The following is a 24,112-nucleotide window of genomic DNA, read 5'->3' as shown; positions in this document are numbered from 1 at the left end:
CAGCCTCAGGACAGCTGGGCCTTGTCCTATCATCATTCGTTTTAATGCTTGTGAAGAATAACCTGGAAAAATAACCCAAGTAGTGAACTTGAAGCCACCAATTCTGGCTGGTAACACATCAGAGAGTCCACTGACCTGCCCCATGTTGCGTGCAGCCCCGGGCCCTAGTGCCCCTTCAGCCTGCGCCCCTCCGTCTTCCTGGGCTCCCTCCTGTCCTCCCCCCGCCCTTCCTCCCTAGCAGTGTTTCTCAGAGTCACTCTTTTAGAGCACAGATGCGTCATCTCAGAGTTTGGACACAACTGCTGAGCATTCAGCCTCCCCCACGGGCCTGTCTGGTCTGTAGGAACGCTATGTTTAAATGAGAATGCTCTTTAGAAAGGATGGTGGTTGATTAGGTTGCCAGAAAGTGTATTTCTTGCCCTCAGCTCGTAATGTGCTTTTTAGAAAAATGTTAAAAATACTAATTCCAATTTTAAATGTTTTTCTCTTCTCTTCTCTTCTAAAATTACATTGTTCTTAGTATATATTCTTCCAACTTCCACGCAGTGAAGAGGGAATCAGATGGGGCTCCCGGGGATCTCGCTAGCTTGGAGAATGAGAGGCAGATTTATAAAAGCGTCCTGGAAGGTGGAGACATCCCTCTCCAGGGCCTGAGCGGGCTCAAGCGACCATCCAGCTCGGCCTCCACTAAAGGTAACTGGGCGGAGCCTGCAGGCCTCTCGCCTGGCCACACCTGTTACAGGCCTGTTGGCAGTGGGCGAACCTCCAGCTACTGGGAGAAGCTCTGCCATGGGCAGATGATTTCCAGGCCTCTGAGTCCTCCTCGTCCCCTCCCTCATTTCTCACCGGCCATTTTTCTTTCGGGTGTTAATATTCCTCTTCCTTCAAACCCCAACCTTGCTCTTCCTGAAGCATCTCTTTTCTCTTTTTTGCTCTGATTCCCTTTTCTTAGAAATTAGCTGAGCTTTTACCTTTTCTGACTCCAGCAGGGTGGCCATTTTTCTTTGCATCTTTGCACCTGCTTCGCAGCACAGATTACTTTGCTTCTGGACATCAACTGGAAATTTTTAAAAAACGAAACCAAAAAAAACCCTTATGACAAATGAGCATGTTACCTCACCCTTTTTTTAGCAGCTTTCAGCTTTAACCTAATGGGTCTGTTTATTTTATTCTGCATGCTTTCCAGTGGATCGTAAAGGTGGGAATGCTCACATGATTTCTTCATCTTCAGCTCATAGCCGAACGGTTAACTATAGCAATGCGTTAGGCCCTGGGTGTAAGCACAAGAAACCCCTGTCCGCTGCGAAAGCCTGCATTTCAGAAATCCTTCCGTCCAAATTCAAACCCAGGCTCTCTGCTCCCAGCGCTCTTTTGCAGGAACAGAAGGGAGTCCTGTTGCCATCAGAAAAGGCTCAGAGCTGTGAGAACCTTTGTGTTTCGGTTTCTTTGAATGATACCAAAAGAAGCCTCCCCCTCCAAGTTGGGGGGAGTGTGGAGAATCTGCTCGGGCGCCCCCGGCGGGATTTTGACAGCAAGAGGAGCAGCACCATGAGCCTGCAGGAGTCCGTCAACAGCGCAGGGAGGCCCTGCCCTCTCGCGGGAAAGGCTGGGACACAGTTCTCCATGTTCTACCGGGACATGCACCAAATCAACCGCTCTGGCCTCTTCCTGGGATCCGTCTCCTCCTCGAGTGTGCGGGACCTTGCCTCCCACTTTGAAAGGAGCAGCCTGGCATTGGCCAGGGGTGAGCTGGGCCCCAGCCCGGAGGGCTCAGAGCACATCCCCAAGCATACGGTCTCCTCCCGCATCACAGCTTTTGAGCAGCTGATTCAGCGGTCCCGGTCCATGCCGTCCCTAGACCTGTCTGGGAGGCTGAGCAAGTCCCCCACGCCCGTGCTGTCCCGGAGTGGCCTGACCTCGGCCCGCTCAGCTGAGTGCCTCCTGGAGTCAACCAAACTCCGGCCCAGGGTGATGGACAGGATGGACCCCAGGGGGTTCTGTGCCTCCCCAACTTGCAGTGATGTGGCAGACTCCATCCTGGGCTTCAGGGGCCTGGCACCTTCTGAGCCCCTCTCTGCCTGCTCTGACGAGCTTGACCACTGCTCGAACACGTCCAGTGACAGCAGGGAGGGCAGCAGTGGCAGCGCTCACGGAGACTTCCCCAAACACCGCCTCAGCAAGTGCAAGGGCGCCTGCCCGGCCTCCTACACCCGCTTCACCACCATCCGGAAGCACGAGCAGCAGGCCTGCAGACAGCCCGACTGGCGCCCGGATCCCAGGGGGGACAAGAGCGCGCTCCTCAGGAACATCTACCTGATGAGCCCCCTCCCCTTCCGGTTGAAAAAGCCCCTCCAGCACCACCCCAGTCAGCCTTCCCCCAGTGACCTCTCCAGCCCCCTGGGGGGCCAGAAGCCAGACCTCCCCAGTCAGCCCTGTCGGGACTGGCCCCCGCCGGGGCGGAAGCCCTTGGTTCCCAAACGCCTGTCTTCCCGACACACCGTGGCCAGGCTGAGCCGCATCTCAGAGCCCCCTCAGGAGAGACCCTTGGTCCCAGAGGACTGCATGGGGGCCTTTAATAATGGGAATTCTGTGCCCTATTCAGACCACGGCCTGGACAGGAACAACAATCCACACAGTGAAGTGGGAGCGTGCCTCGGAGGTGGCGTTTTGTGTATTTGCCCCCGTCTCGCCTCACCCGTCTCTCCACTTTGCTTGCTTTGTCCCCTTTTCCCATGTGCCTTTGGTGCTCATTTTCTGGTCTGTCCTTTGTTTTCTGTTTGTTTTGCTTGGCAATTAATCATGGCTTGTAGTGGCTGCACTTCTTTAAAAACAAAGCCCCCATGTCATGTAGACTAACCACCAAACTCTGTTTCGAAAGAAAAATTGGCCGTTTAGCTCATCTGAGAAATTTGTTCATTTGAACTCTCAAGCCCCTTGCAGTTTGCATCAAGCCCAGTTCAGTCTGTGGTGTTTTGGGAGGCAGCCTCTCTCAGTGGCCCTGTGCGTGTGTGTGTGAGTGTGCAGTGTGTCCCTGTGAGGTCCTGCATGGCTCTTCACAGCGACACTTTGCAAAGAAGGTCCTCTCTCTCACCTTTTGCCCTCTGATTAGTTTTCTTGCATTAACTATAAGTAATTCCAAAAGGTGGGAGGGGAGGGTTTGGGGGTTTTTTCCTTCAGAATTTGACTGTTGATCACTAATCAATGACTCTGGAAACTTGATATTTATAATGGATGAAAGGTGAAATCTTTTCCCAGTCTGCTTCCCCACTAAATCTTTGCCTGTTTTAATTCTACTTTGTTGTTCTGAAGATTCAGAATCACCAAGACATTTTATACCAACCGATTATCTGGAATCCACAGAAGAATTCATTCGAAGACGTCACGATGATAAAGAGGTAAATGCCATATTTAAAATCTCTTAGCTTTTGAGCAGATAAAAGTGTGAAGGAAGTAGACATTCTAGACATCTGTCAGAGAGGTGACATGGCCTAGCAATTGGATGCAAAGGTTGATGTTTTCACAAATGACTTTTTATGTGACATAAGCTCAGTTTCTCCACTTTTCCAAAAAGTAGGACCAATTTCCCCACAGGCACTATTTCCTAACTGCCAGGTCCAGCTAGCCCTGCTTCAGGGGGTTCAGAAAGAAGATGCCCACCAACGCATTCAGTGCCTTGTAAGGGAACCCTGAATTTGCTTTGCTCTGTCATCCCTGTCCCTAACCCCTGCCTTGTCATTCTCTAGGGAAGTCCACCCACATATTTCTCCAGTACTGCCCACTCCTCTGTTGGCACAAAGCACAGTTCATATTGGGAAGGATGCAGTAGGAAAAATGGAGGAAACTGAAAAATAATAATGACCATGATACATTTTATAAAACAATTTGAAGAAATTGTCTTTAACTTAGCTGAAGAGAGGTACCCCAGTAAATGCTGCTAAACTTCCACCAGAACTTCAGAATATGGGCCCTTTCTTGCAGCTCCTGAAATGTCTGGATGGCAGTGGTAGGACTGACAGGGCCAGGAAAGGAGCACATGCCCTTGGGGTTTCAGAAGAGCTAGTTCTACATGTTAGTGAAATGGGCAAAATCACAAGCTTCTGTGGCAATACAGTGCTGTTGAGAGGCATGCTTTTTGGACTTCGGATTTCCAGAAGGAACGAGTCTAGAGATCAAGCAGCTTTGAGAACCGTTTCCCTGTAGTGAATTAAGAGATGGAAGAATTGCTTTGAACCTGGTGGCGGTAGGGGGAGGGTGTTCATATGTACACAACTCTGGCCCTTTACCTGTAAAGTCTGAAGCTGATTGTTGTGTTTTGTTGAGTGGTTTTGGGTTGCAGTGGATTTTCCTAAAGGATTTAGGTAAGGCTGACTTTGCGAAGGGATGGATGGTGATAGTTGTTGATGGCAGATGACAAGAGACAAAAAAGGCCACCGCTCTCTCCCTCTTGAGGAATAATACAGTGGTCATTCAGTAAGGTATTTGCACCTGTCAGTGGAGAGAAACAAGATGAAGCATTTGATATAGAGAATTATTTATAAAAACGAGGTGGAAAACTCATAATGAGTGTCAGGCCACAGAACAGAATCATTTTTAATCACTGAGATACACGATTCCCACCTGCATCAGCGTGGGCTGCTAGGGGGAAAGATGACATTCTGTTTTAGTAGTGTAACCCTAGCATCCAGCACAGAAGGCTTCATAATAGAATCCTTGCTTACCACATGGGAGGCGTAATTTACTTGGGTTAGCAATTGATGCATTAAAAGGTGCATTCAGAAGGGAAGCAGTTTGTTTCCTGAATAGACTGGCTCCTTAAAAATGTTGTGTCTTTATCCATGGTTTTTGGCTTAGGGGAATGATGGATTTCTTGAGGTCAGAGTCAAGCACTGGGTTGGGCGCTTTGCTCCATTCACTGTCCACTTTGACAGATTACACATAACTTTGGCCAGAGCACCAGACATATGGCAGCCTTAAGCATCAGTCCATGGCCATCGCTACAGAAACAACTCACATTTCCCAGGTAATGGAGTGTCAGTCTGGTATTTTTCTAGGTAAATACTTTATTACTAATACTGATGACAGTGACATTTCAGAAGATGAGAATATGTGAGTCCTGAAGGGTTATTATTAGTCATTTAGCCAATCCTCTTGTTTTATCCAAGAAAGGTCTGCAACAAGACAGTGGCTTGCTCAGGGTGACATAGCAGGTTAACATATACCAGAAGCAGAGCTGGAAACCAGGGCTTCCAATCCTGGGCCTGTGCCCTTTCTATGGCACAGTGCTTTGCAAAGCACTTTCTCATTTATGTTCTCATTTACTCTTTACTACAGCTTACCTGAATGCTGGGCATCCCACAGCCATTTGATAAGTTGTTACTTTATTATTTGTAGACCTTGGATAAAATTTTAAAAATCAGGCCCACCATCCTCTGGGGCTAGGTATCACTTGATGCATTTACATGCCTGCTGGAAAAAGACTAACATTTTATTGAGAATGCTAGGAATTACCAGTTCTAATTAATGCTTTCCCACAAGGAATGTTAATCCCAGACATCTATGATTGGTATGGGATAAGAAAACACATTAAAATTCTATTCCATAGGATCATTTCAATAGGCAATGAGGACATTTGGTAAAATGCAACATGGTTTAATTATTTTTAAAGGCCTTTAAAAATAGAAATAGTTAACTATTTCTTTCTGTATTTATATTCTACATGATTCCTTTCAACTCAGTTTCATTTCCTCTATGAAGAAATAGTTAAGTAAAAACTACAGTAAGAAAATAACTAATGGTTTGTTGTCAATCACATATGGACCTTGGCGAATGCACTCTCAGGCCTCATGAAAAATTGTGCCTGGCTGGAAGGGTTGGCTGGCCTAGGAGAAGGGGTGACATATTTTTTGAAATAGGCATCCATTCTCTGTTGAGCGTATACTGGAGTAACAATCACAGGAAATATAAGTTACCTGGTTGTCATAGACCCCTTCACGTAGTAAAAGCCGTTAGCAGGCTTCATAGCCCTGAATGGGGCCGGAGGAATCAGCCAGCCCTGTCCCGCCCTGGGAACACACTGTGGGGACCCGTCACTAAGCAAGGTGAGGCCAGCCCTCCCAGCACTTCACCCCCGGCCCAGCGTGCTCGTGAATGCTACACGTATGCCTCCGGTGACTGACTTTGCTGCCATGTATCAGGAGGCAGGGAGCTTTTGGCTGAGCCGGGGGATAGTTTGCCAGATGGTGTAACTATATGGAATTCATCCTCCCCTGTGTCCTACCCAGGTTTCTCCCATGCAGGGCTGACTTCTTCCTACACAGTACGTGGGTGGGGGTGGTTACAGTACAGTGGGAACATAGTGGTTGAGGCCATAAAACCCCTCCAACATCTGACCCTTCAAATTTCCTCCTATTGACCCTCCAACCTTTTTCCTTAGTTGTGTTCTTGGCAGTATTCCAATACCCTGGACCAGATGATTCACTGCCCATTTTATGCAATTTCATGGCAGAAACTTTTAGCGGACCAGAGACGACTTAAGCGTGAGCAAGAAGAGGCCGATATCGCAGCTCGACGCCACACGGGCGTCATTCCGACGCACCATCAATTTATCACTAATGAGCGCTTTGGGGACCTCCTCAATATAGACGATACGGCAAAAAGGAAATCTGGGTCAGAGGTCTGTTTTGGTCACCTCGATCTGCTGCTTGAGACCCAAAGCAATATTGCCTCCCTCAGCATTGCCCTCTGTAGGCCAGATTAGCTCTCCAAACAGCCTCTGTCATCCTGGCTTCCCTTAGGCTTGCTTTGGCTCTTCTGTGGCTGGTCAGTGGACATGATTCCTATCGTGTCCTGTGCTCTGTATTGTCAAGCATGCCTGGCTGTGGGATCGGGATCTGCTGGGAACATCACATCTCTAATGCATGCCTTAGAGCATCAGCTGCCTTCAGGAGTCCAGTCCTCTACATCTGCATTTTATCATGATACAGTGTTGCCTATGCATTCTACTTAGAAACCTTGTACCTTCATCTGTATGCATTAGTAGCTATGGTGGGGACAATTACCACAGAAAAGATAAAATGCAAAATTGAAGAGATGGTGTAGTGAAACATATTTAAAAAGTTAGCTAATGGTACATTATTTACACAGACCCCCCCCAAGTTTAATGTCATTAATGTTGAAATGACATTGTTGAAATTACTGCTGCTCAATATTATACAGTGAGCTCATTGTATAATAAAAGTGTTGAGGAGTGCTGGAACCTCACTGAAAACTTTGAAACCCAAAGAGTTGTACGGTTAGGAGAAGCCCATGGAGAGTAAATTTCATTTGTTCCCTTAATTTTGACATTCCTCATCTGAGATTGTGAAACTTAGTATTACAAAAGGAACAAAGGAGCCTAAACCTCTGAAGTGATTTTTATCCAGGCCTGGCCTGCTGCATGAAAGGCAACATGCTTACATCCTCCTGCCGGCCAGACGGCCAGACGCTGTGCCCTGTGTTAGTTTGTCCTGCTGCGGAGTAGCCCCTCTGGGGAAGGGAGCATGTCTGGGGTTTGGGGTGGGTAGGGAAGTGGGCAACTGACACTCAAGTATATGCACATTTATAATCTTTCATCATCATAGATTAATATTCACATTTCTATCTTTTGAGTAACAGAGGTGCCACTGGCTGTCCATCAGGTGTTTGTTTTTTGTTTTTTAAAGAAGTAGAAAGTGTTTGACAGAAAAGAGGGAATGAGGCTAAAGGAAGGAAAGCTAGGAAGGAGAAAGAGACTCTAAGGTGATGAAGAAAAGAGAGTGCAATTAGGAAGAGGCAAGAGTTGGCAAGTTCACTCAGAGGCAAGGGAAAGACAGCCCTTGGCGTTCCAGCTCCTCGAGTTCTGGAGGCTCTGGGGGTGGACTGCCCTCAGTCACAGGCCTAGCTGCTTGCACGTGATGGAGAAGACGGGAGCATGCAATGGCACTCTAGGGCTGCATACTTTCATGTAGGTGAGGCAGAATAACCATGCACAGAGGCAGGCAAACTGCCTGAGCCCCTCCCCCCGCCTCCCTTCTAGAGTAGTGATTCACAGACTAGCATGCTCGTCAGGACATCCTAGGAGCTTGTTAAAATACAGATTGCTGGGCCCAGTCCACAAAGTTTCTGATTCTGGAGTAGGGCCAATAATCTGCATTTCCAAACAGTTCCCAGATGATGTTGATGATACCAGTTTAGGGACCTTACTTTGAGAATTACTGCCCTCGATGTTGACTGACAGACATGAGAAAATATGCACTGGGCTGTGTAGATGTATTTCATTTCCATTTAGTAGAATTTGGGTGTCTGCTAATTCTGTGTGAGACCCTGTGGGAAGACGGAAACAGATCTTAGCCTGCACCCTTAGGAAGCTGGTCGTCCAGTGGAAGGAAGGGTCAGCTTCATAGCAGTTTTCTCTGTTGTAGTGAGTAATACATTGCTGTAGGGGCCGGAAGAGGGAAAGATGGGTTTAGCCTCAGGAGAGGGAGATGATGCCTTTTATAAGCAATGATGGCCCTCATAATATGTCTAAAGAGTTCGTTGGAATCAGTGTTTCTCAACCTTGAGTGATGTATGGATTCTCTTTAATGAAAAAAAATTTTCACCAACTCCCCAGTATTGACTTAGGCCAATTCAAGAAATAAATAGTAAACCACACACCTATACAGTTTTATTAACTTAATTGATAGGTCATTTTGCCTGAATTCAGAGTATTGATATGGTACTGTTTGGGTATAAACCTTATTACGTTCACACAGCTTTACAACTGGCTGTTATGCTGTGACCCCCACTTTTTTTTTTTTATTGAAATCACTATGAAATTTTTGTCTTTACAGTGTTGGTCATTTGGCTTTCTCTTGTGAATTTGTCACTGATCAACTCCACATCCATTCTTATTTGCTTACAACTGTTAAATTACTCTCTGTGGTCACAGACAGACACAGGTGCACACATTAAAGGTGTGTGGCATTGCTTATAAGGTAGTCATTCAGTTGCCCTCTAATATGTGGATAGATAGATGGATGAAAACTTCAGCATGAAAATGCAAAAATAAAACATTCTTTTGGAGAAGTCATGGCCCTTAAGATCCGTCTGTTAGAAAACCTCAGCTTGAGGAACTTGGAAATACAGGGCATATCACTGAGGGATCAGTATCTAAAACTAAGTTTAATGAAGCTTTTACATACCAACTTTTTCTCACCTCATCTCCCATTTCCCCTCCACTTTGTCCATGCCCTCCAATTTTGAAGAGGAAGTATGTAATTTAATTTCCATCCCATTGTGACCCAAAACCGGAAAGTCATAGCAGTAGAAGAGGGTGGAGATGCTCATGGCTAGGGTTAGAATTATACTGGCAACCATCAACAGCTTGCTCACTCACATGATTTTACCCACTTTCTTTAAAAAAAAAAAAAAGTTGAAATAACTGCTCTTAGTTAAAATAGTTAAGATAACTATTAGTTAAAATAACAGTGGGGAAGAAAGATGTGCAAATAAGTAAGTTAAGATGAACCTTTTCTCTTTTTGCTGGAATTGGAAATAAATTCCAGAGAAGGAGTTCTAGACAAGATGTAGCAAAATAGATTTGCCTGCCTGGGGCAGGAAGAGTGTAGTAAGAGATAAAGGCAGTTAGGGAGGAATGGGGAGAAATTACCCAAAGGCCTTAACCCATGTCAGGAATGAGATTTAATCTGAGGGACAGTTGAGAGCCTCAGCCAACTTCAAAGCAAGGAAGTGATGTGATGGAGGTATTTGAGGAATGTTATTTGTGCTCCTGAGTGACAGGTGATTAGAGCGAAGAGAACATAAAGTCAAAGGAAGCTTTGTGCCTGTAGGAACTAGAGGTCAGACCTGAGCAGAGTTGTGGAGGGACAATGGGAGGGTTGGCATGACTGAAGGACAGACTTGACAAAGTGGAGACTGGGGCTGAGGATGACCTTTAGTCCTGGGGGTCTGGAGGGAGAGCCCTACCCAACAGGAGTGGAAGCCTTGGAGAAAGAATGGGCTCCGGGCTCACTTTATCCAGCTTTTTGGATGCTCTGTCAGACTGTGAGAAATAGATGGAGTTTGAGATGACGTGAGAAGTAAATCAGAGTTTTGTCTACTTGCAGGTCATGATTTAAGCCAAGCAGATAGATGTCCTCCAAAGAGTAAAGGGGTAGATAAAGAAGGTCTTCTGGCTGTTTTTGTTTTTTCAGTAGATGTGGTCAGCTTTGGGGAATCAGCACTTCAGCTTTGGAGCTTTACTAGCCATCTCTTCCCCAAATCTGGCCCTCCTTAGGGAGCTTCTCACACATGACCTACAGGACCAGACAGCCATCTCATGTTCTGCTAAGGCAGACAAGTGGAATTTTGCCCAGATTTCTGCATTAGAACAAACTGGTTAGAGTGAATTTTTCTGCTTTGCTTTCTAGAAACTTGTGAAAATGTGTCCTTTTTGTTGTACATGAATTGTGATCTTAACTTGTGATTGTTTCTTGTGTTTAGATGAGACCTGCCAGAGCCAAATTTGACTTTAAGGCTCAGACACTAAAGTAAGTGCCACCAGTCATTTTTGTTATTTTTAACTGCCTCTTTGAGACACAGAAGTTCACTTATAAAGAAGAATTAAGAAACAGCCATGATAAAACTTTTTAAAAACCCATACAGTAGTTTACATAGTTTTCTATGTGCCAAGTACCCTTCAAAGCACTTCACATATGTTAACTCCTTCAGCCCTCACTGTGGCCCTGTGGGGCTGGTGCTCTTATTATTCCCCTTGTACCGATGGGGAAACTAAGGGCCTGTAAAGTTAAGGAACCTACTCAAGCTGGGCATGCTGGAGTTGGGATTCAAACCCAGGCAACCTGGTGCCAGAGCCTGGACTCTTACCACTCTGCCACCCTGCCACCTTCTATAGTTGGCTTGATTAAGTGGTAGCTCCATCTTACTCATTCTTTCTATGGAAGGAACCAGAACCACCCTTCTAGGAAATAACTTTACTAGGTTTGTTATAATATCCCAAGAGAGTAAAGGCTTGTAGGAACCCACAGGATGCCAGCGTTTCTTTTACATAATGTTCCTCAGAGTGCTAGCCCTGTAAATTATCTCTCAAAAAGAGTATCCCATCACATAAAAGAGCCTGGGAACCACTATGTGCCATGTCTATACTTCCCACCCCACCTTGAAGGGACACTGCTATTTAATGGCTCTAGAAGTTTGCAATGAAGAAACCTGATTAGCTTATTCAACCCGGTGTAATCTAAATTTAGATTACCAGGAAGCCTTTGTTTTCCATGGAACGGAATTTGGGATTATACCAGAAGACTGGGTTCCAAAAGGAACCTGCTCACCTCATATCTAATTCTGGATTAAAAGGGCCATGAGTTTCCATTGTCAGCAGTGGCCAGTGGCCATCCTGCTGTCCTGCCAATGGGAGGCCCTGTGTCTGGTGCTGAGAGGAAAATAGCCCGTCCTGGTGCGCTGGGAAATGCTGTGTGCAGGCTGTCAGCATGATTCTCATCTCCTGTGCCACAGAATGAGGGACCCGGCCACAGTTCCCAGAACATGGGCACAGATCTTGTCCTGGGGTTTATTTGTAGTTGTTCGGGTCCTTTTGCTCACCAGCTAACAAGGCTTGGCAGCATAGTGTATGGAAGATTATGGGTCTAGAGTCAGGAAGTCCTGGGCCTGAATGCTGACTCTGCCACTTACTGTTCCTGTGACTGGGAGCACATCCCTGTCCTCTCCACCTCAAATACCCTCATCTGTGAAATGGGTGTAAAAATGCCTCTCTTGTAGGGCAGCAAGGTAAATACTTGTCAGACATTTTGCAAAATGTAGCAAAGTTCAGGATCCTCCCCATTTTCAACCAGAGAGGATAAGAGTTCTCTGTCTCTTAACCAGTGAGAGGATAACAGATAACTAAATTAATTTTTAGTTTAATCAGACAATACCTTTGCCTTTTCTCTTTGAATTGGGAAAGGTCTGTGTAATCATTGAATGGTGTTGTGATAATGTTATATCCACCTAGACTTCATTTTTTAAAAGTCTGAAAACAGTTTTTCCTTTAGAGCAACACTGTCAAACAGAGCAGGTGAGAAAACTGAGGTAGACAGGCTGTGTCCCTGTGCATCAGTGTTGCTGATGCAGGAGAGGGCCTGCTTTCCTCCCGAACTCACTTTCCCACACCATGTGCCTCCCAAAAGAGTCAGTCAAACTTTTGAAGGAGAGTAAATGACAGCTCCACAGACTGGAGTCCTTTCAACATCTTTCGTCACTGGGTTCTGTTTTCCCCTATAGTGTGTTACTCAAAAAAGTATTGGATAGGAATGCTTGATTTAACAGTTAAACAGATGTCTTCCCACAGGACTTCTCCAAGCCTGTACTATGGTAACGTACACGGTGACACTCCAGAGAAGATCTCATGTGTATGTTATCATTACTCAAACCTTGTTCCTACCAGCCCTTGTCACATGGGTCTTTGGGAGGTGAGGGTGTGGTCGCATGCAGCAAGGACAGCAGCCCCAAGGACCCCGAGATACATATCCTTTGACCATGACTACTGACCCCTCCGTCTTACATAGGCTATCCTCCTACAGCTACACATCACTTTGGGTTGGCAGAGTTTGGAGCCTGCAGATCTTCAGCAGGGGTGGATATGCTGAGGGTCCTGCACATCGTGTGGTTCAGGAGAGGGGGGGATTCAGAACACTCCTGAGGGAGGGCTATGGCAGAAATGGGGCCAACGCCATTTTCTCACACAGACACAAATGCCCTGGATCCTCTTCCCAGGCTGCTTTAGGATTACAATCCTGTCTACCAGTGCAAGACCCACAAAGGCCACCTATTTTCCCTCAGCACACTGCTGACTTTGTGTAAAGTTTTCCAGATGCGCACCCATTGTTTAGCCAGCATCCCTCATGTACTGTGGGACTTCCTGGCACACTGCAGAGCAGCCACACCCCCTCCAAATTGCAATCGGAGACCTTTCTTTCCATGCTATTGGTTTGATGCAAATGGAAAAGATCTAGGTCTTTTTTTTTTTTTTTTTGAAGATTTCAAGTAACCAGTTTTATTCTTTTAAGTTACCGTTTTGTTTATAATTTACCTCTTTGTCTCATTTTTATTTTAAGAATTTCTTGCTAGAGATTAATGTCATTATTTTTTTAAAGCTTTCTAGAAAGTTTTTTTTCTGTTATAAATAATTGGTTTTTGTAGGAATCCCAACTGATTTTATAAATTTCATAATTTTTATGTGCCTGACTCAGAGCCATGAAATAGCGAAAGTACAATTCCCAACCCAAAGAAACAAAAGCATCAGATCAACTGAAAGGCTCTGATTGTTTTATCTTATTTTCAGAAATAAAAGTGACTATATACTCTTATTAATTAAATGGTAGCTTGGTAAAGTTTTTATAGAACTGTTAACGACTTACGGTTTTCCATATGTTGTCTTAGGCAACATTCCACCAAACTGGAGCTTTCCAGAAGTTGTAGTACCATGTATAATGCTTTAATATGACAGCATTTTTGTTTTAAAACCAAAATCAGGCTGAATGTTGAATGTGGCTTTCTTTTTTTTTTTTTTCTTTTGGTATCATTAATGTACAATTACTTAAACAACATTATGGTTACTAGACTCCCCCCATTATCAAGTCCCCCCCACATACCCCATTACAGTCACTGTCCATCAGTGTAGTAAGATGCTATAGAGTCACTACTTGTCTTCTCCATGTTGTACTGCCTTTCCCATGCGCTCCCCCAACCCCACTACATTCTGTGTGCTAATCGTAACGCCCCGTTTTCACCCTTCTCCCTCCCTTCCCACCCATCCTCCCCAGTCCCTTTCCCTTTGGTAACTGTTGGTCCATTCTTGGGTTCTGTGAGTCTGCTGCTGTTTTGTTCCTTCAGTTTTAGCTTCGTTCTTATACTCTGAATGTGCCTTTCTTTTTATAACTAAAATTTATGCTTTATATATAGTTGTAAGACACTGATATCATTGTGTCCTATCATTACCTTTACTCAAGAGTGATTACACTCTTGTTGGAAAGTAAGTTTATGTATCAAATGAAATTTCAAGTTGTAGTAAAAGTGGGGGGAAAAAGTAAAGGAAAAAACTTTTTTGATTAAGGCTTTATGGAATAGAATTTCTGTTTAATCAGAACTATCTAGGACCCTTTTCTGGTGATGAAAGCCTGGTATCTTAACCATGAGTGGAATTATTAGAACCTTTGTTTTTTGTCATCTACTTACATTAAGGCCTCAACTAGGTATGGTGCACTAATATGAAATACTTCTGAAAACATAATTTCTTTAAAAAGGAACCTATACAAAAAGATTAATGCTAGATAGGATGTTGAAATGGCTTGTTTGTAGTATTTTTTAAAACCTTCATTTTTGGGCAGCATAAATATCCTTTAATTATTTTCCATTTGCAGTGGGATTTCATTTTTAGGTTTAATGTATCAAGCCAGGATAAAGGTTTACAATTTAGTAATTCTGAATTCTTCGTCACTTAAGATGAAAATGGACATGTGAGGTTTACTTACAAAAATTAATGTTCTTCTGTAACATCTGTGTCTTCATCCTTTTCATCATCTTCTGCTAGTTGACCCTTTATTAGTCAAACAGGTGGATACCTGTCGTCTTCCAGATACACACTTTGCTGACAGTGATCTCTGAAGAGGCGACTTTGAATTTGCTCTTAGAATAGCTACATGAGTCATCTGGTGGATACAGAGAATCTCAGGAAACCTCTACATCTTCATCAATCTTTTGTGTATTTTGATAGCAAAATAGACCTCTGCAGCTTTGCCTTGAAATAACATTTTGCTAGTGATAAATTCTGAACATACATAATACAGTCTTTATAGCCTTTATTTTCTGCTTTTCAAAATTGTCAGTTTCTGCTAGATGAGAGTTGTTTGGGTCACATCCATTGTAGCTCTGCAATTCGGATTCTGTCCCCAAACACCAGGTCCAGATGGGTTTCGCTGACGTGTGCTCTCCGAGTTGTTGAGCTTCTCCATTCCTTGCTGTTAATGTTGCTTTGAGGTCATCGCGTTTCATTTTCATGAGGTTTCCATAAGCTTTCAAAGGTTCAACTACTTTAGCTTCAAATCTTTTCAACCTCTGGTTGTTGATAATCCTGAAGTTGGGCAAATTCATCAGCAAAGTGTGTTAGGCCCCACTTTACATATGGGGGTCTCTGTAGAAGCATCTTCACTGACTGCATTGGCCAGGAGGTCTGCTTGGTCTCACAGTCTGGCTGTTTCCCGCACATATGCAGCAAAGCTTTGGCACAGCTCTCCAAAGCACCTCTCCATGTTTGTGTCTGGTTTGGGCATCCCAGTTTTCCAAGCTGCACCTTAGTATCTTGCCTCGTGCACAGCCGGAGACCCTGGGCTGGGGCCCAGTGATGGGGGCTCATGGCGCCTGAGCGTGTGCAGGGGCGTGAGCTGCCCCAGCATCATCATTACTGCAGCAAAGAGGCATAGCTGAAAGAGGCATAAAGAACATTTGAAGGAAATCCACTTTTCTTTCCGAGATACCTTTTCCATGTTGAAAAGGAAGTGAATTAGCATTTACTGAGTGTTAACTATTTAACAGGCACCATTTTAGGTGTTTTATTTACAGTTTGTTGCTGAATTCTCCAAAATCTCTGAGTTAGCTCCTGTTTTCAGATAGAGAGTCTCAGAGAGTAAGTATCTTGCCCAAGGTCCCGGAGCTGGTAAATGGTATAACTGGGTTTTGAACCCAGATCTGCCTCATTTCAGAGCCTTTCTACTACCTGGAATGTACTGGGTGGGTGGGTGGACAGATGACTAAATGGATGGAATGATAAAAGGGTATCAGCATAACACAAATGATTTGGGGGTAACCTAAAGTAGTGAAGGCATGCTATGCCAGGGCCTAGAAGAGGGTAGTGAAGGCAGTGAAAGTATCTAGAAGGGGACATTTTTATCATTTCATGAACATTACTTAAGATTCCTAGGTGTGTAACTATGTGTTACGTAAATATTCTGAGCATAAGGTGGCATTCACAAAAACACACACTAACAAAACAACAAACTGATAAGGCCTTTGAGTACTTTGCAGTAGTAGTCAGTTTGAAAGGTAACATCCATCCCCCAAAAGAGTGGGAAAATGCCAAATGTGATACAATTTCCTGAACAGTGAGGTTCTCGCTTCTAAATTTGGAGCCGCCTCTTCTGTCATTTGTGACCTCACTTGAAGCTCCTTTTGCTAAAAAATGGAGTGCCTTAATCTTACACATACTGAGACATCTGCTAATATTCCATGGCCCTCTGTCCGCAGGGAGCTGCCTCTGCAGAAGGGAGACATCGTTTACATTTATAAGCAGATCGATCAGAACTGGTATGAAGGAGAGCACCACGGCCGGGTGGGGATCTTCCCACGCACCTACATCGAGGTACCGTAGCTCCTCTTCTTTATAAAGAAGGGCCTGCTTGTGCCCAGAGCACCACGTATTCACCGGCGACTTGTGTTTTGTCTCCCCCTTCCTCTCACCTCTCCGCTTTCTCCTTTTTTCCATTCTCCTTGGCTACTTTTCCTTCCTCAGCTTCTTCCTCCTGCTGAGAAGGCTCAGCCCAAGAAGTTGACCCCAGTGCAGGTTTTGGAATACGGAGAAGCTGTCGCAAAGTTTACCTTTAATGGTGATACACAAGTAGAAATGTCCTTCAGAAAGGTAAGGCAGCCTCTCTGCCAGTGCTCTGGGCACTGTTGGATGGCACCGTTATGGGGATGTGGCTGTACAGTGGGTGCCAGTCTGGCGCTGTTGCTGTGCCCAAGGGCTGTGCCCAGTCAAAGGCTGCATTGAGGGCACCTAGAGAATTTTCTGAGGTGAGGTATTTAAAAAATAAACCCTAGGCTTGTCAAAGTTTAAGTACATGGAGTTCACTGACTAAAGGCAGTATTTCTGGACTCTTAGGCATCTTGTATAAACTATTCAACCAACATTTATTGAGCACCTACTGATGTGAGAAGTACTGTGTTGGTGACTAGGTTTTATGACATATTAATGTGGCCTACTGGAGAAAAGCGAATCCTTTGAAACCAGGAGAAGTGTGGAAAACTTTAAAGGCAGAAGTCACAGGTTATCAGCCATGCAGCCCTTGGGGAGTTAAATAATATTTCCGAGCCACCATTTCCTCATATGTAAAATGAAGATAAATAGTCTTCTATTAGAGCTGCTGTAAGAGGACTGACATTGACAGCATGTCATGTGGTGTCCAGTTGGTGCTCAGTAAGCAGGAAAGGCCATATCATCATCACTGCCTTCAAGGATCTCAACATGTGAACACAATTAGGCTGTGCAGAGATACTCTAACCAGGAATGCAGACACACACTTTACATGCCAGAATTCTCTGGGTTGCTAAAGTTGTTAAAGTTACTGACATCATTGAGGATTGGGGGAAGTGAGCTCATGCCTTGGAAAAAGAAGAGCCACCTTCTAGAATGAGAAACAGTGCAAGCAATCTAATTCCCCAACATCAGGAGACCAGTAATTAAATCATACGCATGTACAATAGAATACCCTACAGTGAATCAAGCTGGCCAACACTGTTAAAAGTGTGGGATTTTATTTATTGATAAAGGAGGAGGTCCACCATATGTTACTAAGTATAAAAAAGAAGGTTGGAAAAGGGATGTCCAGGGCATACTCAATTTTTAGAAGAAAGAATATGTGCAAGCATAATTCACATGCATAGAATTAAATCTGGGAAATACATACATCAAAATATTAACTCTGGTTATGCCCAAGTGATATTATGGGTAGTGATTATTTTCTGCTTTATGTTTGTGCTTTCATTTTTTTATAATGATAGAGGGGAAGAAAGTTAAGAAAGGATATCCCCCTCCCCCAAAACCTTTGCTTTAGGGAAGAAGATTGGATATCTATTTTGCATCAAATAAGTCAGAAACACTACACTATTCTGCTAGCTTGGGGAATAAATCTGACCTCCTTTACTGAAATACTGAAAGACCAAGCTAGCTTCCCAATTCCAGGTAGCTGTACTGCTGTTAGCATCTCCTTCCAGGTCTAGCAAGGAAGGTTTTTCTGAGCAAAGAACATGGTAACGTGATGCAGAACAGCACAGGACGCTAGCAGGGGCCTCAGCATGGGGAGGCATGGTGGGACAGGACCTTTGCCCTGCCATGTCTTACAGGGAGAGAGGATCACGCTGCTCCGACAGGTGGATGAGAACTGGTATGAAGGGAGGATCCCAGGGACATCCCGGCAAGGCATCTTTCCCATCACCTATGTGGATGTGCTCAAACGGCCACTGGTGAAAAACCCCGTGGATTACATCGACCTGCCTTTCTCCTCCTCCCCAAGTCGTAGTGCCACTGCAAGCCCACAGGTACCTAACCTTCTCATCACTGGTTTTCTCTCTCAGCAAGGCAAACCCTGATGGCACACAGCCCTTTCGGGGAGTGTGGGGGGGTTCTTCAACACTGTGATTTAAGAACCATCTTCAGCAGTGCACTGTATACACACCAGGGTTTGTTTCCATGTATACAAAAGGCATTTTTTGAGAACTTGTGGGGAGAAATCTTATCTCGGGGAAAAGGAAGAACTTAAGGTAATCGTTCTTGGGATAAGATAATTAAGGAAAGAGAAATAATAGCCTTTATAAGTTGGTCCAGGGGAGCATCCCTCCCTGGGTGAAGCTGGTTGTCTGGGCACCACTGCTGTCCCACACATGCCAGGATGGTTCTCCTAGTCATCTTACTGATCAGCGTTGGCCTGCAGAAGACCAAGGTTAAAAGAAAGAATTTCACAGTCTCATCCTCAGACATACAGAACAGATCCAGAGTATTCTTTGCAAACAAGAACTGGGTTGGTGAAAGACCTATAGCATCTCTGTGTGCGCTGGGCTGAAAGGAAGTAAGTTTATAGGCATAGTAAGACATTTGCCTCCCTGAACATTAATTATGAGCAAATTTGTTTTAAATTATAAATTATTCCAGACCCATCCCCATTTTTCCAAAGCCCAGAAAGGGCTTAGGACCTTGGCTTCAGGAGAGGCGTAGTGGAGTGACTTCCTGTGAAACCGACTGGCCACACCCCAGTGGTGAGGTGCAGGGAGGGGGCCAGAGGCATGAGAGCAGGCCCCCGGGGACCCAGGGTGGCACTTGGCTGGTGCCTCTTTTCTCTCATCCTCTTCTCATTTCCTGCTCTTCCACCTGCCTGTCGCTGACCCCAAGAGATGGTTCTTGGCAGACAGAATTAGGTGGGCTGACCCAGGGCTTCCTGCACAGTGAGATCCATGTCCTGCAATCTCCTGGAGAATCAAGGTGCAAGATTGGCCCCAGGCATTCTGCTTTGTGATAATATAGGGAACTCATCTAGTTTTCTCTTGACCATAGCCAAGCACAAACAACTATAGAACAAGAAGGACTACATTGCTCCTACTCCTGTTTGGGAGGGCACTTTGCTGAGCCCCTAGAGAGAAGAAAAGGCCCAAGAAAGGGTCAGGGCAGTGGTGGATCACCTTTTTCCCCTTGCAGTTTTTTTTGGGAGCTCTGGATGCAGAGGGGGTCGGGTGGGGTGGGAGCTTCCAGTGTGTCCCTTGGAGGGTCTGGTTCTGCAGACAGGCTGGCACCACCTGTGGCTGTGTGGATGGGACTCTTTCTCCCCTTGCCATGCCACTTCTCCCATCCTCCCCTGCCGGCACTCACACATGCGCACATAGGCACACACCCACTCACACCCGTTTCTCTCCAGACCTAAGTGAAGGATTTCCTTTTGGGCACCAAATGCCCTGTTGTCCTCTCCGTTTCATTCCTCTTCATATACTCCTGTGGTCGTTTTCCTCCTCTGTTCTTCATGCTGACACTTGTACCTTTTGCTTCTTCTTTTGTTTTCCTCTCTCTCCTTTTTAAGTCTCCCAGTCACAGCAAGCTCATCACGGCAGCCCCCTTGTCTCTGCCCCACCCCCGCCGAGCCCTGTCCCCCGAGATGGACGCTGTCACCTCAGAGTGGATCTCGCTGACCGTGGGGATCCCACGCAGGCGTTCTCTGGCCCTGCCCCCACCCTTGCCTCCTCTGCCGGGGGCTTCTATCTGTAACACTGACCACATGGCCTTGTTGGCGCAGCCCAGGCCCTCCCAGCCCCTCAGACTCCCCCATCTGAGTTGGTCGTATCGTTCCACCCCCCATTCGGGAGTTACCCCACTGGCCTTGCCTCCGCCCGACAAAGCCTACTGCCTGGTGCCCAGTGTGCAGGCCTCCCTTCACATCAACGGAGACCGCGGTGTCCACGTGCCGTCTTCAGGAGGCCGCCAGGATAGCTTCTCCCAGCCGCTGCTCAGGAGCTCTGACAGGGTCATCTCGGAGCTTAGCGATGCCTTTAGCAGCCAGGGTAGGCGGCAGCCATGGCGAGAAGAGAATGGGCAGTATGAGAGGAAAGCAGAGAGGGAGGCAGGTGAGAGATGCCCTGGTGGACCCAACATCTCTAAGAAGAGCTGCCTGAAACCTTCAGACGTGGTCAGGTGCCTGAGCACTGAACAGAGACTCTCAGATCTCCACACCCTCGAGGAGAGCTGGCCCAGCAAGCCCCGGGGTAGCCCTTTTCCGGGAAGGGAGGCTGAGCAGACAGAGCTGCATAGAGGTGGCGAGCAGGCTGACAGGAAGGCCACTCGGAGTGGGATGAGCCAGGTAGGCCTGCAGCATGACTGTGTGTGCCTTGGCATCTCAGCTGGCAAGGTGGGCCACCTACCGAGGTGGAGTGGATGCCAGTGAGACCCATTTGCTTGCTTTGGGAGCAAAACTATTACCCAGGAGGGAATAGAGGGTTCGTCAAGGTACCGGGGCTCAGGGCAGTCGGAGGCAAAGGACACCCTGTATTCTGGCCTCGTGAGGTAATTCAGAAGTCACCCCCACTTTGGGCACCTCCTGGCCTGGCACAAAAGCCCCCGAGACAGAAGGCTTCCTCACGCCCCAGTCATGCCTTGGAGATGGTCCGCAGTTCGCTCTAACACAGCTGAGAATACCAGGCTCTGGTTTGGTTCCGTGTGGTTTGGTTGTGTGAGATGCATGTTGTTTCCATAACCCGTGGCCCTCTGCCAGCGCCAGTGCCAGCTCCATCAGGTCTTCGTCCCGTCGCTGTTTGTGTGGAGCGTGGGGCCTGTGTTCGCTGAGGGACAAGTGTGTCTTGGCTGTGGGAGGAGCGTGCGGCCCAGCACTGGGGCCTGGGCAGTGTGGAGCCCTTGGACGGGCAAGCCAGGTGTTTAGGTGGCCGTGCCCTTTCCTCCATGGGTCAGCTACAGAGATTTCAGCGTTTAGATGAAGGTGGCCTTAGGGTGTTTTGAGAAATAAAAACCTTTTAGGGGAGATGAAGTTGGCAATTAAATAATGATTCTCATTTTGGCTGTATTGTTTAATACCCCAAAAGTCAGGCTTTGGACAGCTTCTCCAAAGTAGCCAAGTTTGAATACCTGCTCATCTCTTCTGTCTAGTGACTTGGGAGTTACCTCCCCTCTCTGAGCCTCCTTGTCTGTAAATGGAGATAACACCTGCCTTATAGAGTAGGTGACAGGATTCCGTGAAGTGACACATGTGAAGTGCTAAGCACAAGGCCTGGGAACAGGACATGCCCAGCACTTTATAAATGGAAGCTCTCCATTTTGGGTGATCTGGAGCTGCTTCTGGAAGTGAGGGCATTCTAGAATGTCTTTAGAGCCGGATGAAATTCTTGACAATGTCTCCAAACTATTTGTTATCTGCTATGTACAGTGTCTGGTAGACTGTGCTGGATCCTCAGACCTGCAGTCCTGGTTTCCTTTTAAAGTCTCATTTATTCACTCAAATATTTATTCAAGACCTGTAGCACCAGCCTCTGAACAGGATACAGGGGTCATCACAACCCTGCCCTTGAGGAGCCCATGCTCCAGAGAAACTGGAGGACACAGCAGAGTCAGGACTGCTGGGTGAGACACATGCGTGGAGGCTGGCGGGGCAGTAGAGGCCTGGGACACAGATGAGGCCAGACCTCCAGCTCCAGCCTAACCACTGGGAGTGAGGGGCCGCTGCTGTGGGGAGAAGGGTCATGTATGATAATGATAAACAATCAGGTCAGCCTCTTAGAAGTAAGCCACTTAACCTCACCCAGCCATGGTTTTCTCATGCTCCAAGTAGGATCGAAGGTAGTCCCTCCCTCAGAGGGTAGTTGTAAGGATTAACTGAGGTGCGTGTGGGGCCTGGGAAGGCTCTGCCAGGCCCCTGAGCAGGTGCTCCTGGGCTGTGTGTTCTAGGGGGAAGAAAGGGCTGTGTCCAGTTAAGGAAAGGACAGTTCGTTGGGGGAGAAGTCACTAGTCAGAAAGAATTCAAGGTCTCTGGCACAGGGACAATTCTGTAAACAGCGTAAGTCGGCCTCCAGTGCCTGGAGACCTCTTGTCGGCAGTGAGTCATCTGATTCCAGGACCCAGTATGTACAGGAAGTGTGCGTGGTGCTGGAGTGCCAAGTGAGGTTGGGGTGCACACTTGCCACTTCCTAACAGAGGATAGGAGGGAAGGAGCTGACAGCACAGAAAGCAGCCATATTGAAAACTGGTTTTCCTTTCTCGTGGGTCTCCAGACCCCAAGTGTACCGCTTCCTGTCCCCTCCCTCTCTCCTGCTCTCTCAGCACAAGCCCCTTGCCTGCGGGTGTGCCTAGGAGGCTGTAAGCCTGGCCTTGCTCCCTGTTGAGGGCTTGGGACTGTGTGGAAAGGGCTCTACCCCACACTCCCCCCTGCCACGCTCCTTCACTGTCCCCTCCTGTGACTGGGAGCAGTAGCTGGCAGCTCGGGAAAGAGGGTTCCTCTTTGTGACAGAGCTAAAGATGGAAAGGACTTAAATGACAGCTGTTCTCTGGTGACCCATCGGCATGATGTGACCTCAGACTGTATCACTTACTTGGATAAATGCATTCCAGGCCAAGTTGTGATATCAGGAAAATGCCAGCTGCTATACTTGCTGCTGGGAGCCAAACTAAAAGTCCAATTTTATTATAGTTGTTGGGAAACAGGTTGAGTATCTGACCAGTAAATAGAGTAAATTTTACCCAAAAGTCTTGAGTGAAAAGACATTGTGAAATGTGGTGATCATTTACTCTTTCATTCAAGCATCTAGGATGTTCCAGGCACTGTGCTAAGTGCTGCAAGAGATAGAGAAGGATACACATCATGAGGGGCTTCTCGTTGCTCCGGGGTTTAGAAGGCCCCGTGTAATCTGGCCGTGTAGACAGTAAGCCAGCCTCATCTTCCAAGCCTCCTGTGCTTGTTTGCCTGGACAATTCTGACTGTCCGCTTCTCCACTCAGGTGTTACTTCTTTCAGGACGGCTTTTCCTGACAGTTTGCCCCCACCCCTGCAAGACTGGATTGAATTCTCTGACTTTGTGCTCCACACACACATACCTGACCTGAAGGGACAGGTCTCAGCTCTATTGTATTCACCTTTCATTGTGTTACCATTAGAGTATTATTAGCACCCTGAGGCCAGGGACCATGATATTTGATATGTGGGAGGAGCTGAGTAGATGTTTGTTGAGCAAAAGAAAAGATAAAAAATGACCCAGCTAAAGGAGTGTGTGGCCTTCATTAGGGGCATAAGACATGTTCACAAGAAGTATAATATTTATATAATTATAATGCAGATGGGGAAGGAGAGTCATAAACAGTTCACTCTGAAAGCTCAAGGCGGAGAGAAACAATAAACAAGAGGAGAGGGAAGGTGGCAGTCTGGAAAGACTTAACATGAGGAAGGTGACATTGGATCTAGACCTTGAAGAACAAGGAGTTTTGTGGTAGGTGAACAGCAAGACAGCAGCGTTCAGGGCAAGTAAATAGCCCAGCCATGGCGCAGAGGTGGGAACGTGAAGGGGGGCCTGGGGAATTGTGAGCTCCTGGTTTGGGTGAGGCTTGGAGTGCCCGCAGGTGGCTGGAAGGGGGGAAGCTGGGCACAGCTGGGAGCAGAGCTTGGAAGGCTTGTTGGTGTGGCCTGTGGCTGCTCAGCAGCACCTCCTCACAGTGTGTCCCATAGCCCCCTCACAGTCACGTGACCTCACGACTCAGGGGTCACACTTCCCTGCAGGTGCTGTGTCCTTGCTGT

The 24,112-nt window shown here is 46.5% G+C and overlaps 1 protein-coding gene and 1 pseudogene across 50 annotated transcripts in view; one reads left to right on the top strand and one right to left on the bottom strand.

Moving 5' to 3' along the window:
- Positions 1-24,112, top strand: part of SORBS1 (sorbin and SH3 domain containing 1) — a 233,980-nt gene that overhangs the window by 193,072 nt on the left and 16,796 nt on the right. For 26 of the 50 annotated variants that reach the window (XM_057506116.1, XM_057506117.1, XM_057506129.1 and 23 more), the window contains 8 exons: positions 521-693; positions 3,310-3,395; positions 6,506-6,673; positions 10,501-10,547; positions 16,312-16,426; positions 16,577-16,702; positions 18,187-18,381; positions 19,908-20,681. In XM_057506116.1, the coding sequence (XP_057362099.1) occupies positions 521-693; positions 3,310-3,395; positions 6,506-6,673; positions 10,501-10,547; positions 16,312-16,426; positions 16,577-16,702; positions 18,187-18,381; positions 19,908-20,681 (1,684 nt within the window). Of the gene's footprint in view, positions 1-520; positions 694-1,186; positions 2,660-3,309; positions 3,396-6,505; positions 6,674-10,500; positions 10,548-16,311; positions 16,427-16,576; positions 16,703-18,186; positions 18,382-19,907; positions 20,682-24,112 lie in introns of all 50 variants that reach the window. The other 24 variants (XM_057506164.1, XM_057506161.1, XM_057506160.1 and 21 more) reach the window with 4 other exon arrangements.
- Positions 13,659-15,554, bottom strand: LOC118912937 (CBY1-interacting BAR domain-containing protein 1-like; annotated as a pseudogene).

This window comes from Manis pentadactyla, chromosome 8 (assembly GCF_030020395.1).
Source record: "Manis pentadactyla isolate mManPen7 chromosome 8, mManPen7.hap1, whole genome shotgun sequence".
NCBI lineage: Eukaryota > Metazoa > Chordata > Mammalia > Pholidota > Manidae > Manis > Manis pentadactyla.
Note: the sequence above shows the minus strand (reverse complement) of the source record. Positions and strands in the feature narration are given on the sequence as shown.